The 16894-nt window shown below is 45.1% G+C and overlaps 1 protein-coding gene, 1 long non-coding RNA gene and 1 pseudogene across 3 annotated transcripts; 1 reads left to right on the top strand and 2 right to left on the bottom strand.

Moving 5' to 3' along the window:
* The first annotated feature begins 2040 nt into the window (after window positions 1-2040).
* Window positions 2041-7025, top strand: LOC109765116 (probable disease resistance protein At1g61300). 2 transcript variants are annotated; one of them, XM_073501649.1, is made up of 5 exons: window positions 2041-2320; window positions 2748-2829; window positions 3124-3290; window positions 3830-3852; window positions 4126-7025. In XM_073501649.1, the coding sequence occupies exons 1-5, from the start codon at window positions 2147-2149 to the stop codon at window positions 6833-6835; spliced, it is 3156 nt and encodes a 1051-aa protein (XP_073357750.1). In that variant the 5' UTR covers window positions 2041-2146; the 3' UTR covers window positions 6836-7025. The 2 variants fall into 2 exon arrangements, with proteins under 2 accessions (XP_073357750.1, XP_073357747.1); XM_073501646.1 differs by lacking the exons at window positions 2041-2320; window positions 3124-3290 and having other exon boundaries at window positions 2653-3004; window positions 3830-4013; window positions 4167-7025.
* LOC141025732 (uncharacterized) lies at window positions 5743-7866 on the bottom strand. The gene is made up of 2 exons (XR_012187912.1): window positions 7319-7866; window positions 5743-7175 (listed from the first exon to the last, which is right to left on the bottom strand). It is a non-coding gene; the product is annotated as an uncharacterized lncRNA (long non-coding RNA).
* A 5754-nt stretch (window positions 7867-13620) lies between these two features.
* On the bottom strand, window positions 13621-16296 carry LOC109780152 (uncharacterized; annotated as a pseudogene).
* Between the last annotated feature and the right edge of the window lie 598 nt (window positions 16297-16894).

Below are 16894 nucleotides of genomic sequence, written 5' to 3'. Positions count from 1 at the left end.
TTCCCTTTGTCATCGGTATGTTACTTGCCCGAGATTCGATCGTCGGTATCTCAATACCTAGTTCAGTCTCGTTACCGGCAAGTCTCTACTCATACCGTAATACATCATCCCGCAACTAAGTCATTAGTTGCATTGCTTGCAAGGCTTATAGTGATGTGCATTACCGAGAGGGCCCAGAGATACCCCTCTGACAATCGGAGTGACAAATCCTAATCTTGATATATGCCAACTCAACAAGTACCATCGGAGACACCTGTAGAGCACCTTTATAATCACCCAGTTACGTTGTGACGTTTGGTAGCACATAAAGTGTTCCTCCGGTATTCGGGAGTTGCATAATCTCATAGTCATAGGAACATGTATAAGTCATGAAGAAAGCAATAGCAATATACTAAATGATCGTATGCTAAGCTAACGGAATGGGTCAAGTCAATCACATCATTCTTTAATGATGTGATCCCGTTAATCAAATGACAACTCATCTCTATGGCTAGGAAACTTAACCATCTTTGATTCAACGAGCTAGTCAAGTAGAGGCATACTAGTGACACTTTGTTTGTCTATGTATTCACACATGTACTAAGTTTCCGGTTAATACAATTCTAGCATGAATAATAAACCTTTATAATGATATAAGGAAATATAAATAACAACTTTATTATTGCCTCTAGGACATATTTCCTTCACAGTCCCTCTTGATGGAGGTAATACCCTACTTCCTGTTTGGTTAATCTTGATGAATATGAGGATTACCAGAGTTGATCTACCACGAGATCGTAATGGCTAAACCCTAGATGTCTAGCCTGTATGATTGTGATTGCCTCTACGGACTAAACCCTCCAGTTTATATAGACACCGGAGGGGACTAGGGTCGTACAAAGTCGGTTACAGAGAAAGGAATCTACATATCCGAACGCCAAGCTTGCCATCCACGCAAAGGATAGTCTCATCCGGACACGGGAAGAGGTCTTTTGTCTTGTATCTTCATAGCCCATCAGTCCGGCCCATGCCATATAGGCCGGACGCCCCAGGACCCCTTAATCCAGGACTCCCTCAAAGATCTTTATCGGTCAAACCGCATAACAACATACGTCATTCCCTTTGTCATCGGTATGTTACTTGCCCGAGATTCGATCGTCGGTATCATCATACCTAGTTCAATCTCGTTACCGGCAAGTCTCTTTACTCGTCCCGTAATGCATCATCCCGCAACTAACTCATTAGTCACATTGCTTGCAAGGCTTATAGTGATGTGCATTACCGAGAGGGCCCAGAGATACCTCTCCGATACACAGAGTGACAAATCCTAATCTGGATCTATGCCAACCCAACAAACACCTTCGGAGACAGCTGTAGAGCATCTTTATAATCACCCAGTTACGTTGTGACGTTTGATAGCACACAAGGTGTTCCTCCGGTATTCGGGAGTTGCATAATCTCATAGTCAGAGGGATATGTATAAGTCATGAAGAAAGCAATAGCAATAAAACTTAACGATCATTATGCTAAGCTAACGGATGGGTCTTGTCCATCACATCATTCTCTAATGATGTGATCTCGTTGATCAAATGACAACACATGTCTATGGCTAGGAAACTTAACCATCTTTAATTAACGAGCTAGTCAAGTAGAGGCATACTAGGGATACTCTGTTTGTCTATGTATTCACACATGTACTAAGTTTCCGGTTAATACAATTCTAGCATGAATAATAAACATTTATCATGATATAATGAAATATAAATAACAACTTTATTATTGCCTCTAGGGCATATTTCCTTCAATCGTCTCGGAGCCGGCCACGACTAGAGACCGGTGGATCATGGCATCTTGGCCACGTAGTTTGCTGAGGCGGGGCGTTGGTTTCTGTTATGGCAACGATGATGGCATCAAGAGGAGCTTGGGTCGCGGCGTGGACTTCGGTAGTTGGTTCTCCCCGGCGTGCCCGAGGTGCTCTTCCGTGGGTTGCTTGGTTGCTCTGAAGTAGTCGGAGCTACAGTGGATCGAGTCCAGGTGGCGACGATGACATACACTCGGTGGTCGGTTGTGGAGCGCACAGTCGGCACAAGTCTTGCATATTTTCCTTGCAACGCTCTTCATCAAAGTCGGAGCCGTCGGTTGCTCGCACGTGTGGCCTTTTGTTGGCATGTGCCGTCGTGGCTTCTATGTAGGTGTTTGCAGGTTGGCTTCGATGATGGAGCTCTACGGTGAAGTCGAAGTCGCCCGTTTGGGGGCAACCGGTGATGACGATGACGCGTGCGACGACTCCTGGGCAGATGTCTTTCTTCATTGCAGCTATGTGTTTCATGTAGGTGGCCAGGTTGGTCGGTGGTACCAATGTCATGTGGAGTAGGATTGTATCGGTTTTAGTCTGGTTTTCCGTAAATTAACGGGGCAATTTTCACTCTCTTCTTAATCAATAAAAATGGCAAGTGTTTTCCTCCTTTCATCAAAAGAAATAAAAAAAAGAGTGGTGGGAGACAAAGAACTTTTTCTTTTTTTCGAGGAACCGGCAGGAGCACTGCCTTTTCATTTCAGACGAAAAAGAGGGTTTATATACAAAGATGACAGGTTGAGGGAATCTCGTGACGGAATCTCGTGGATAAGCTCGGCGTGTATGGAGGGAGCGCGTGCTGGGTGGAGACGCTGGACACCCATCCTTGTCGCTCGGTACGAAGTAGGGAGGAAGATTCCTCTGCCACGCCGTCGTTCACATTGCTGCTGCAGACGCGCTTATTCTGCTGCAGCACCACCGGCGAGCCCATCTGCGGTTTGGTGGATTTGCCATTTTGCAGTGCAGCACCATCGGCGGGCAAGCGCTCAGCGCAGGTTCACTGCCCGCTGGCCCTTGTCTAGAACGACACCCGACCCCGCAGCAGCTGCTCGAGCGAGCGAGCGGATCTGGCTGGGTGAAGCCTCGGGCGAGCGAGCTTGAACCCGACTGCTCCATCCGCGTGCGGCAGGCATCAGTCACTTCTCTGTGTCTCCTGTCTGCAAATCCGGGGTACTGTCTGCCTCTGTGTGTGTGCCACTCTGTATAGTTGACCCGGACAGAAGATATATATATATAGCGGATGAACTAGATAGGGCGCTAATTAAAACTATGTCTGTGATGAATGGTAGCAAGCATGCGCAAGTGTCACCTGAATTTGCAGACCGTGGTTTCTGGTTGGGGACATTTTGGGCATTCTGGGATATCTGCATCATCCCAGGGTGGTCAAACAACATCAACTGGAGGTCATGGCGACGCTTTGGATCTTCTCAAGTTACTACCTGATTGTGATTGCTTGGTTTGCCGCAGCGCAACTCTTTATCATCCTTATGACATGCCAATTGGCAGGAGGATCAGAGCTCAGGGCTGCAGGAAGCAGTTGCTACACACAAGACAAGACCACCTGGCAATTCAGTTTCCCTTTTTCTTTTCATTTGCCGTTTAATTTCAGATTCTTAGATTTTTTTTCCTTCTTGTTATCGGTCGGTCGATGCGAATGCATGCGGTGCTTGTGTAAAAGATTCGGCGCTCTTTCTTCTTATGCAAAAAGATTCGACAGCAAATAAAATAGAAATCCACCAGGCACAATCCAGTTTTTGCCAAAGAGGAAGTAGCAGTAATGATACACAAACTTGAGGGCCTCTACAATAGACTGAATTTGACTAGCAACTCGATTACCCACTTGAGAGCCATTTATTTTTCTAAAAAGGAACAAACTATTCATCCCTGAAACTCATGTCTCTGATTAAAATCCTAGGATTCTTTACCCTATTCCTACCCACAAAAGATAGAGCATGTTTATGTCATTATTAATATATTTTTTCTTTATAACTGCAGATTTTCCTCCACCCTACTAAAAAGTAGCAACTCGGGCACTTTCTGTGTCTGATAACCGTGTTCACTGTTGGCCACTGTGAAGAACATACCGAGATTGACCTCCAAGGCTCATCTTCGTGCAGCATATCACAAGAATTTTTGTACTTCATCGCTTCTTCGAAACTTGCTTAGTCGAAAAGAGAAGGTACCATACATGTTCTTCAACACATTGACATCCTCTGGCTCTTACCATCTATATGTCCTACTGCATGCACACTAGGAACCACTAGTTAACAGAAATATTATTTGCCTTGCAGAGCTTCCTCAAGGGCGTTTTATTTTCTTGTGCTGCTTACAGGCTTACAACAATGGCATATGTGGTTGGCATATATAGTCAACACTCTGATTACTCCAATTTACCATATCGTCTTCAAGCATGTAATGTACCCCTTCACGGCTAGCAGAAACGTGAAGCATCTCAAAGAAGCAGCCGAGGGTTTGATCGCCAAGGGCAACGATGTCCGGTATGAGATTGAGATTGCCGAGAGAAATGGCAGGACAGCAAAGAATGAAGTGCGGAAGTGGCTTGAAAATGTGAACGCCATCAAGTCTGATGAAGAAGCAATTAGGCAGGTGTATGACGAGAGATGCCAAGTTTTTGGGTGCATCTCTCTGAATTGCTGGTCAAACTACAAAATCAGCAAGAGTGCTGAAAAGGAGCTTCTGAAAGCCCAAGAGTATGCCAAGATTGACACTAGTGTTGTCGCAATCCAGCCACTGCCACCATCAGTCCGAGAAATGCCTGTCTCATCCAGTGGATTGCCCAGTGAAGAGCATAATATGCAGGAGGCTGCCAGGTGCATTAGGAATTCTCCGGTTGGAATGATTGGGATATGGGGTCTAGGTGGAGTGGGAAAGACTCATCTTCTGAAGAAGATCAACAACTCATTTCTAGGAGACTCTTTCTTCGATGTTGTTATTTTTGTTACAGCCTCAAAAGATTGTTCAGTGGAGAAAATCCAAGCTGAAATAGTAAAGAAACTCAGCTTAAGGAAAGAGTCTCAAGCCAATATCATTTCTGACTTGCTGAGCAGGAGGAGTTTTCTTGTACTGCTGGATGACCTCTGGGAACGGTTGGACTTGCAAGCAGCTGGTATCACACATCCTCTTGGAGCCCTTTCAAGAGAGCTTGTGAAGGAGCTAAAGGGCCTGCCCCTGGCGTTGATAGCTACCGGAAAGGCAATGCATCCAAAGAAAGATCCAGGTGAATGGGAAACAGCTATTCGTCTACTGCGACGATCTGGCCACGATGCGGATGATCCCACGTCTGTGGAGAACACAATTTACTTCAAGTTAAAACTTAGCTATGATAGCTTAGGGAATGATACCATGAGACGTTGTTTCCTGGTTTGCTCTCCATGGCCAGAAGATTCTCCTATTGCTAAAGACGATCTGATCCAGTGTTGGATGGGCTTAGGTCTGCTTAATAAATGCGACATGCAGACTTCTTACAGTGAAGGCTACAACATAATAGGTCACCTGCAAGCTGCATCTTTGCTGGAAGGTACTGAGGACAGTAGTAAGCACCTCAAAATGCATGATGTGATCCGTGATATGGCGATATGGATATCTTGCGGTTGCGGTGAAAACAATAACAAATGGGTCGTTCACGCAGCGATCGGCAAAACTGCGTCTAGAAAGTGCATCCCTTGGAACAGAGTGGAGTATCTGTCAATGATGGGCAACGGACTGGAAGAGCTTCCATATCTTGGTGGTGGCGTGAATGAAAATAGTATGGGCTGCAGTGTCAGATCCAAGTGTTTTCTTGGTTCTGGTTCCACAGAACTCAGGACAACACTGCTTCTTCAAGCTAATAAGTTCAACGAGAAGGCACTTGGAAATATTTACCTCTTCACTTCATTGACATACCTAGATTTGAGTCAGAACTACATTCGTGTTCTGCCTTTAGCAGTCTGTGCTCTGGGAGATCTAGAGTACCTCAACCTGTCATACAATTACATCACTGAGTTGCCCAAGGACCTTCGACACCTCACCAAGCTCAAATTCCTATACCTAAGAGGCAACCCGATACACACTGTACCAAAGGGCACCATATCAAGGCTGCAGGAACTGCAAGTGCTTGACCTCCTGTCGTCCCAGGTCTCGACACACGCAAACTATACTCTATCATTGTTCCCAGAATTGGACTTCCTGGATAACTTGAAAGCTGTGGAGATCGGGGTCAAAGGTGACGCGGCATACGAACTGCTAGGCAAGTTCCCCGGCCTCCCTGTTAGATCCATCCATCTGAGCAGGCTGACAGGGACACCAACATTCTGCTTCCTGGATGGCTGCTTCTCGAGCTCCTCGGTGCAAGCGAGCTTATACGACCTGACGATCTACAAGTGCTGCATGCAGCAGATACTGGTGAGAAGCGGCACGGAAGGAGCAGTCTCCCAGTTCGACGTGCTCAGATCGCTCACGCTTGACAGCCTGCGCAGCCTGAAGGGGATCATCTGGAAGAGAGTGGTCCCAGAGCCTCTTTTTCCGAGGCTGACCTACCCGGCAGTCGTGCACTGCCAGAGTCTTAGGCACATTTCATGGGCCATGCACCTGCCTTGCCTCGAGAGGATCCTGGTGAACAACTGCGGCGGCATGAAACAGATCGTTCGGACCAAGAAGAAGGACGGCGGTGCTGGGGAAGAAGACAGGGGGCAAGCACCGGTCCATGGCTTCCCTTGCCTCAAATACCTTGAGCTGCAGAGCCTTCCCGGGCTGTCGAGCCTCTGCGACCCCGAGGTGACATTCCCATCCCTCGAGACCATGGAGATATCCTTCTGTCCAAAGCTGAAGAGGCTCCCATTCCTGATGAGAACCGTGCCGCGGAGGCTGCGCAACATCAGCGTCCCCCTTGTCCAGATGAGGTGGTGGGAGTCGCTGGAGTGGGTCGAGGAGGGCGTCAAGCGTGCCGTACAGCCTCTTGTTAACTCGGACATCACAGACCAGCTGGAGCAGAGTCCTATTTAGTGTATTTGGTTAGTATCCTGATCACCATTTTCTTTCTTTTCAACCGTAGTTGAATGGAGCGAGTTCCATGCTGTGGCTGAATGGATATGCATCTCATCTCCTTGACTTGGGGACTATTCTGCCCATACAGGAAACCTTCAGAAATACTTGACCAGTTCTTGGATTGAAAATAAGAAATGGTAACTTGATAGACATTTGTGTCATCCACAAACCATATGATTTGATTGATGATCATCCCTCCGTAGTTCTGTGAAGACAGATATGGCACGGTGGGTTCAGATGAATACAACTGAAGACCCTTTCTTATTCTCTCCCACAGCTCATAAAGAGCAGGGTTTAACTGTCAAAAGAGAAAATAAACAAGCATGTCATTTACTCCCTCCGTAAAGAAATAATGCTCTTATATCTCTGTACAGAGGGAGTATTAAATAAGATTTTTTACTACAACAGAGATAGATTTGCTACAGTTAGCATGGTTATTACCTTCATGATCTTGTTCATTGCTTGCTGGAGGAGGGGCTTTGACCATGGCCGGGGATATTCCATAGCTTTCCATCATCCAGCACCAGCCCATACTACTGCACAACAAAAGATGCTGCAAACTGAGGACTGCTTTGCCTGACCGCGTTAATTAATTGATATCTACTTATTATTCACGTTAGAGTTCCAAAATTGCCAAAAGAAGAAAAAAAAAAACTCTTTCAGAGGGCTACTGAAAGGCAAGGCAGACATCTACATATCAACACTCTGCTCTGCTCTGCCAAAAGAAAACCTCTGCTTCTCTAAGTATCAACACTCTGCTCTGCTCTAAGCAGAGTAGGCGCAACCATTACAACTAACTCACTGCCACATATGGCTCCTGCCCAAACACATGTCCATAAACAACTAACTCACTGCCACTATGTTCACAAATTCTTCCTCCAGATTACAGCAAGCGACTGAAACAATATAAACTACAAATGGTAATCTTAGTTTCCATGCAGCTACATTACTGGTTCTTCTCTCAACCTCATAAATGCTTGCTTGTTGCCAACACTTATCTTTTTGCCAGATAAACAGCAACCTACTGCATTCATGCAGTTCGATGCCACCAGGCCGAGCAGCAGCAGGATGAGGGTGTCTCCCTTCCACCTGCTCACATCAAGATTTAAACTAGATGAGACTAGAGCCGGGTTTATTAAGCGTATCAAGGTAGCATATAGTAGCGTAGCGCTGCTAACTTAACTGTCCAAATCATGCAATTCTATTGAATGTAGGATCGAACAGTGAAAGCAATATACACAGCCAGTCAGTCAGTAGGCAATGTTTTGCTTTGCATGTTGCTAATAGGCGCCAGCTTAGTTTCTTCCCAAGTAGTTCAACATATCACTGAGGCATATCCAGTGACGTTAATTAGCGCCGTACCAATGGAATCAACTAAGAAGAGAAGTGCACCTTGAAGCACAGTTAATAGCAGAGAGAAAAGAATAGCAGATTGATTCAATCAAGAGGACAATATGATCTGATCTCCCTAGCTTAGCTGTCAATGCAGTTTTTCCTTTCCTCGATCCGCTTTTTGTCGTTGGTCCTTGCTTCTATCTCCTGATGATCTGGATGCTACTACTTCTTGGTCCTCCTCTGCAACCATGGTGTGGACTAACCCAACAGAGGAAAGATGGAATTACTAAGAGGGAATTACAAAAGAAAACAAATAGTTAAGCATTATTTCAAACAAATACATTAAGAGTCGTGTTAATTTACCTCTAGTTTCGATCAAGTGCTGGGACAGTGCATCCCTCTCCTCATCTGCTACCTGGCACACTTGCTCGATGTAACTATCCTCCTGATCGCATATAGCGAACCCCCATCTATAAATCATCCTACAAAAACAAATCCCATTTCTATCCTACCATGAGCGCGCAGTGTGGAACTTGCAGTGCTACCCCTGCCTGGCCTTCCCTTCTCTATATGTAAATACTGACCTAAAAAACTGAAGAAATCCTCTAAAGGGACAAAAAGACTAAATGAAACAAACTGTTGCTTAGAAATGATCTCCTACAAAGATAATGACAATTGAAAACCACATGAATTAAAAAAAACAGTGATGAGCTGACCATTGCTTATCCAGCAACAACATTGAAAATAATAAGAGATTCTGCTTCACGTGGTTCTACAAAACTAACTGCTCATTGTTGATCTGAAATACATTTATATGATTGAAAACTATATAGAAGACTGAACCATGTGAGCTACGGTTTCAGAGCTACAGTACACAGTTTGTATTGAAAAAAAGTTCAGATTTAATACTGATTTAAAAGTCTAATGTTAAAAATAAACTAAGGAATGAATAATGATTTAAAAGAATAATAACAAGAAGTTCCAAAATTGAAGAGTGCAAGGAACTGAGAAATGCCCAAAGGACAGAACTAATAAACAAAAATGAAATACAAGAATGAGAACACACCAAGTCTGGAACAGAACTTAAACTGTCCAAAAAAAAAGCAAACACACGAAGACAGGTAGATTTGATTCACCCCCCCCCCCCCTCCCTTGCCATGGTTGCTAGGTTGGGCTGGATTGCTACCAATTTCTCCCTCATCGCCCCGCACAGCTGCACTCGGACACTAAGGAGAATCGGTTTTTGGCTCTCGGACGGGAATGAGATGCCTGCCCTTCCTCGAAAATGAATTGAATGAGGTCAGACCCAAGCCACTACAGACACCCCCCCCCCCCTCCCGAGGCGCCCCCGGGAGGCAACCCTAGCGCTGTCGCCCCAGAATCGCCCCGTCCCCCCTCCGCCCCTGCCACCGGTAGCGTCGTTGGCCAAAGGCCGCGTGGCGCAGGCGATGGCGGGGCTGCTTCCTCCCGCGCGCAGGTGGCGGACGTCGCGGGGCGCCTACCCCTGCTCGGTGGCGTCGGGCATCGGGCCGGCCTCTGCTCCGGCTTCCTCCCTCCTCCTGGCGTCCTGGTGGATTGTCGGCGCCACCTCCTCCCCTCCTCTCCCTCCACCTCGGCTCATGAGATTTGGAGGCCCGGGGGTGTGCTGGCGGCGGATCTGGCAGCCCCTGATCAGATCCAGCTGGTAGTGGCCGTTGGCGGCGGCAGGGTGGCCGGTGGCCCTTCTAAGGTGGTGCTGCTCCAGCAGGTGTTCGCTCTACTCCGATGGGGTGACGGGGCACTGGCTGGACCTGGCCAGGGTGTGGAGGCGCAGGTGGTGTGGTGGTGATTGGCGCTCCTCTGGAGGCCTTCTTCAGCGACAGGGTGCCGTCGGCCCTTGCCGGCGGATGGGTGGCCGCCTCTTCCTTGCATGGTTCTTGTCGGAGGCCATGGTAGGGTGTCAGGGGTAACGCAGGGGAGGCTAGTGGAGGGATGGGTAGACCGACTACCTGTCACCGACACAGGGGTGCGCCGGTCCGAACGAGCTCCGCTCCCCCTTCCCTTTTCCTGGCCTAGTGCCCCCTAGCTGCTGACCGTTCTTCGGGGCGGGTCGGTCACCGGCGGCTCCAATGGTGCTAGGGATCTGCAAGTCGGCTCACAGCTCGTGCCTTTGATGGTCTCTGGAGTGTCTGGATGCAGGGCGACGGCCTTGGTGGCGGGAGCTGCGGGCTCGTGGCCGGAGCTCGTGGCTTGGTCGCGGACGGGCTTGTTGTCATGGCTGCGTGGGCGGCATGGGGGCGGGCCTTCGACGTTCTCGATGGTGGTGCGGTCGGCGCTCTCATGTAGGGTCGTACCCGGGTGGAGGCGGTGGGTAGTGGCCCAGCGGAAAAACTTGTCTGGCTCGGGCCAGACCGATGGAGCTGCGGGCTCGTGGCCGGAGCTCGTGGCTTGGTCGCGGACGGGCTTGTTGTCATGGCTGCGTGGGCGGCATGGGGGCGGGCCTTCGACGTTCTCGATGGTGGTGCGGTCGGCGCTCTCATGTAGGGTCATACCCGGGTGGAGGCGGTGGGTAGTGGCCTAGCTGAAAAACTTGTCTGGCTCGGGCCAGACCGATGGCGGCGGCGCCATGCGTCATTCTCGTCTTTGAAGGCTTCATCGCGGTGGCCCTGCGTCCTTCATGTTACTCCGGGAGAAAACCTCGATCCTCTGGATCGGGCGGTGGCGGCTTTTCAGTGTCGTTTCTTTCGTGGAAGCACCGCACAACCCCCTCTAGAAATGACACATAACTGAAAATGACCCACAACCCGAATAAAAAGCCCAACAACAAATAAACAAGGAGAGGGCACCCCACAACCCGAATAAAAAGCCCAACAACAAATAAACCCGACACACACTTGTGAGTGACAGACAAATGAGGGACACCTACGATGCTGAGATTCGTGCATGATTAGAAAGCCACAAAATTCAACCTAAAGCCAAATTAAAAACAAATGACTGACTTTTTAGAAGAAAAAATGTATATATATTAGCAGAAAAGAACATCCGTGCTGACAAGATTTAAGAAACCAGCGAGATTAATTAAGGAGACAGACAAATTCTAGACAATTACACTTGCTATATTTTCCATAGCAAGGACGGATGCATTTCAGAGCTTGAATCACATGCTACGACATTATGTGAAGGTTCACTATTCAATTAGGACAGAGTAATTTCAATCAACACTTCTAAGGCAAACATACAAAGAAGATAATTGCAGCTCCCTCCACATTTTCACATCCGGGCTTGGGACCGGCAAAGGCAGTGTTAAACCACAACAATACAAAACACACCAATCATTCAGCAAAGCATACAGGCCACACAATCAAGCAAATGCAAGACACAGAGTCACACAAGCACACACTCAATCAAGCGCTTGCACACAAGAAACGGACATAGATAGGGGCACATCACACACACAGTCACACACACACACACACACACACACACACACACACAAAATGTAGCACTTGCACACAAGAAACAGAAAGAAACAGACATAGATAGGGGCACATCACACACACAGTCTCACACACAAACACAATGGAGCGCGTGCACACAAGAAATGGAAAGAAACAGACATAGATAGGGGCAAAAACAGAAAGCTAGTACAGACCGAAGTAAACTCAGAAAGTTAATAATAAGCTCTTCCTTCTTTAGAAAATAAATTCTGGGAAACCATGTCCGCTTTGTGTTTTTCAAGAACTTACTTTCTTTAGGATGAGCTGCACCAACTTTAATTTCAGATGATAAATTTGGAATTAAACCCTTACCATCATAATCATCTGAATCATAATTAGCAAGACCAAGAAAGCACCTTTAGGAGAACTTAGCCCAGTATCATCAGAACGACCAGTACAGCTGTGGTCTTGACTTCTGATTCTCCCAGACCAAGCTCCTTTGAGCTAGAGACACCAGTGATCTCATTTGCTGCAACACAGAGGCGATAATCAGCAATGCAATTTACCTATTTACATTAAGTTTTAAGTATAACTCACTCACGTTCAGCTGATGAATCATCTTCATTCATAACTTTGGTTGCGATCTCATTAAAAAGATCATCAGAAACCTGGAAATGACAAAAGTAAGAAATGGCAGTCTTGCTGAATTTAGAACAGAAGTACATGTTCTGCTAAACCTAGCCATGCAATGACAAACCTTCAGAAGAACTTCTGTCAACACACGTTTAATTTCCTTGTTGATTGCTGCCATCCGTGCCGCTTCGACTTCATCCTGTCGGTCAATTTTGTACATCAGTAATTTTCTCAAGAGGCTCAATTTCATATACCGGGATCAGGTAGCTATACAAATCCATAAATTCAATACCAACTTCTTTAAGATCATGCTGTGTAAGAAGATGCCGTTTTATGCTTGAGAATTTCCTCGACTCCAGCCAATGGACCGTGGTTGTATAAATAAATAGGATGCTTCCCACGTCGAATCTCATGCCGACACCGGTGCGCTTCATTAGGATCCAAAACTAACCACAGAAAACGATACAATAGAACATAGCGCATATAGCAGAAAAATCATACACAACAGAAAAAACAATTAAGCAAAACGTACCAGGAACATATTTAGCGGCACTTAGAACAGATCGACCAGAAGATCCACCGCCAGAAGTAGCACCAGGAATATATTCAGAGCGACTTGGAACAGATCGACCAGAAGCACGAACCGAAGAAGGCAGCTGATCAGCACACCGAACTGCAAGAACCCATATCACGAACCCAAAGCAAAGAATCTAGATACCGAGAAATAAGGCCTCCAGAATAGCTTGTTTATAGGCAGCAGAAGCAAAAAGAAAGGAACACACCCGTACCATGAGAAGAGCCCAGAAAAATCGGCCCAAATAATCCAACATACAAAACTGATATGTGGCAAACAAGGAGACACAATCAAAACCAGAAAGCACACGTAACCTAAGATGGAAACAGTCAGAGCGTCAGGACAGTCAAAGCGGTGGATTCCAAAACATCCAAAACATGCGTGCAGACCTCTCCACCTAAAACAATCACGCTCAGAAGTTTCCAAAGCACCACACACGCGTCATGCTGAGAAGGCACCGTAAAAAAAATCAAAAAGGGAGAAAAATCGAACCATTATAGGCCTAGATTCTTAGCTACTTGCTTCCCTTTGGTATCGTATAAGAAAAACACTGACCTCGTACAACTTCAGAAAGGAATCAGTAAGTTTATAGCAAGGAAGGATGCATTTTAAAGCTTGAATCACATGCTACCAAATTATGTGAAGATTCACTATTCGATTAGGACAGTAACCTAAACTGTGTAGTTTCTATCAACACTCATAATTAATGCAAACAATACAAAGAAGGTAACTGCAGCTCCCTCCACATTTTCACACCCGGGCTTGGGACCGGCAAAGGCAGTGTTAGGCCGCAACAATATAAAACACAAGTTATACACAACCAATCATTCAACAAAGCAAACAAACCACACCATCAAGCAAATGCAATGTTCACACAGTCACACACAGAGAGTCAAGCACACACACAGTCAAGCCACACACATATTCACCATCAAGCCACACAAACACACAGTCAAGCCACACACATATTCACCATCAAGCCACACAAACACACAGAGTCAAACCACACACATATTCACCATCAAGCCACACAAACACACAGAGTCAAGCAACACACACAAAAAAGCCACACAGTCACACACACAGAATGGAGCACTTGCGCACAAGAAACAGACATAGAAAGGGGCACAAACAGAAAGCTAACACATGCTAGACCGAAGTAAACTCAGAGAGCTATAAAGAATTTCCAGAACTTGAATGAGTAAAACGATTTCTCTAGAGGGGTGAGGGTGATTCAGATCTTCGTTCCTGAAAATAGGAAGCTAGTTAGAGGCTGATTACCATCAAACATAAGAGGAAAAATTACAACAGCATAAATATACTCAAACCATACTTCGTTCTGCTTGGACTTTGCCATTGACATTGATTGATCGTTTTCATCATCACTGCTGGAGCTCTCTTCAGAACTGTCATCATCACCACTGCTTTCTTTCTTGGCGACCTTAGAGACTGGCTTGGCACCACCAGAAGATGAATCCTGGGATAGAATAATAAATGCAATATAAACCAAAATCTTCAGATAAAAAAGCAAACACCAAAAATTAAGTACCTTAGGCTTCTTTAGTGCAGGCTCTTCATCACTCTCATGAGAACTATCATCAGAATCATCCTTGGACTGCAAATATTGAATTACAACAAGAACAATTAATGTACAATAAATATCACAGAAGACAATCCTTTCAAGAAAATAAAATTTTAAAAATAATGCATACATGTTCACTCTTTTTCTCTGTTGTCAGAGGCCTCTTAGCAGGAATAGTAGATTTTGCTGGCTGCAAAACATTGGAAGGAATTTTAAACATTGCACAACAAAAAAAGTGACCAGGAGTAAGCAAGTAACCGAACACTTACTTCATCAGAATCTGAATCCGAGTCATTATCTGAGCTACCACTAGATTCTTCTTTCTTTGCATCACAACTGTTTTAGCAGTGGTATCCTGGACATAGAAAGTAACCATAGACAAAAGATTTGCTAGCAGCAAAACAATGTTTAAGACATACAAATATCACACAAGAGAAGTTACCAAGAGTAAACAAGTACAACAGAGAACTTCTTCAGAATCTGAATCTGAGTCAAAATCTGAGCTATCACTAGATTCTTTATTTCTTTTTAACAGCAACAGCCTTGGAAGATTGAACTGGTTTAGCAGTGGTATCCTGGAAATATATTGAAAATGTTAGTATCACATTATAAAGACAGAATGATGAAGCCTTAGTTTTCATATAACTAGTAGACTGATACCTCCTCAGAGTCAGAATCAGAACTTTCACTGGATTCTACCACTTTCTTGGCCACTGGTTTTTTAGTGGCCATATCCTGCAAACGGTTTTCCAGTTAGGACTAAGAAATATGAGTACTCCACAGAATTAAACGACAAGATCAGGGGAATGGTAAGTGCAAGAAATATGTTTTATGCTTTTGTACTCAATTATCTCCCTTAGACATGCATTGCTAGAAATATGATTCTTACTTCTGATGAATCATCAGAATCACTGTCAGAGCCGTCCAATTCCTGGTTTTTCTTTTGTGCAGTAGCAACCGCAGAATTCTTCACTTCAGTAGCTGGCTTCTGAAAACCAATGAATTGAAACATGGTGAAATCAGGCAAAAAGATAATTAAAAATGCTATTAAATGATGAAGCTTCCACTTTGAAATCGGTAGGTAAATGAATACCTCAGAGTCAGAGCTTTCAGAATCAGAACTTTCATTGGATTCTTCAATCTTCTTGGCTGCTGCTGGTGCTTTAGAGAGGATCTCCCGTGCCTATTGCAGGAAAAAAACTATCAACGTTAGGAACATTTAAAGTATGAAATGCAAACAAACATGTGATACTATTCAACAAAATATCAATATAAAAAAAAATCAATCTGTTGGGAAAGATGGCAGTGTGAAGTAATACACTCTAAATATTGATATAATGAATTACTTACTTGCTGCACATCTTCTGCATGCCTTGTATAAGAAAGAGAGAGGAAGTCAATCTTGTTTGGAGCGCCCCATTTTTTCATAACCTGAAAGTGGTGCATGCTCATAAAGTCATATAATGGGTTGCAGCAAGGAGCTCCAGTTTCACGGAATAAATATTTTTTCTTAACATGTCTAGTTGCCAAGTTAATACAAGGAGCAAGCTATTCTTGGGAGGAGTTCCTTACATCTTTATCCTCATCAGACAGCGTGGCCATGTCGATATGGATCTGGGAGCAGTGCAATGTGAAGACATAATCGCAAAAAAGTTCAGAAAAAAGAATAGTTAGTCTACACTAAACAAGTAATAGGTGGGTTACCTACGATCAGGAACTACCAATACCAAGTTAGCATACATGATTATTCGTCAAGATACGAGTTCACATTCAACAAACAGCAATCAATCGTGCCGCAACAATATAAAACATAAGCTATACAACCAAATCAATCAACAAAGCATACAAGCCAGAAGCCACACCATCAAGCAAATGCAATATTCACACAGTCGTACACACACACAGTCAAGCCACTCACAGTCACACACACAGACACACACAGAGTCAAGCCAGACATATTCACCATCAAGCCACACACACATACAGTCAAGCCACACACACACACACACAATCAAGCCACACGCACACAGAGTCAAGCCACACATATTCACCATCAAGCCACACACACAGAATGGAGCGGCGCTTGCACACAAGAAACAGACATAGATAGGGGCACAAACAGAGAAAGCTATAAAGAAATTCCAGAACTTGAATGAGTAAACTGATTTCTCTAGAGCGGTGAGGGTGATTCAGATAAAGCTATAAAGAAATTAAAGCACTGTGAAGTAGCAGCAACATGAGGAATTACATGGTTCGCACTCTAGTAAATCTTTCTGCCTAAGCACCCCTGAATACACATAACCATATATGGGAACATAAGCAAAGCATGACAAGAATTAAGCAATTGAAAAGAACATAAGCAGTAACACCCTGAACATCCATCAAGTAGAACAAGAATCGACAGAGGGCCAACAGTCCAATTTCAATCAGAATAACCGATCTGAACAACGCAGCGTTTGAGATCTGAACATCCATCA

The sequence above is a fragment of the Aegilops tauschii genome, chromosome 1 (genome assembly GCF_002575655.3).
Source record: "Aegilops tauschii subsp. strangulata cultivar AL8/78 chromosome 1, Aet v6.0, whole genome shotgun sequence".
Classification (NCBI taxonomy): domain Eukaryota; kingdom Viridiplantae; phylum Streptophyta; class Magnoliopsida; order Poales; family Poaceae; genus Aegilops; species Aegilops tauschii.
Note: the sequence above shows the minus strand (reverse complement) of the source record. Positions and strands in the feature narration are given on the sequence as shown.

Coding starts and splice junctions, on each gene's coding strand:
- LOC109765116 (XM_073501649.1), top strand. CDS start 2,147: ATGTGCCGTCGTGGCTTCTATGTAGGTGTTTGCAGGTTGGCTTCGATG. Junction 2,321..2,747: donor TGTTTCATGTAGGTGGCCAG/GTTGGTCGGTGG, acceptor ATTCTGCTGCAG/CACCACCGGCGAGCCCATCT. Junction 3,853..4,125: donor TTCCTCCACCCTACTAAAAA/GTAGCAACTCGG, acceptor TTTGCCTTGCAG/AGCTTCCTCAAGGGCGTTTT.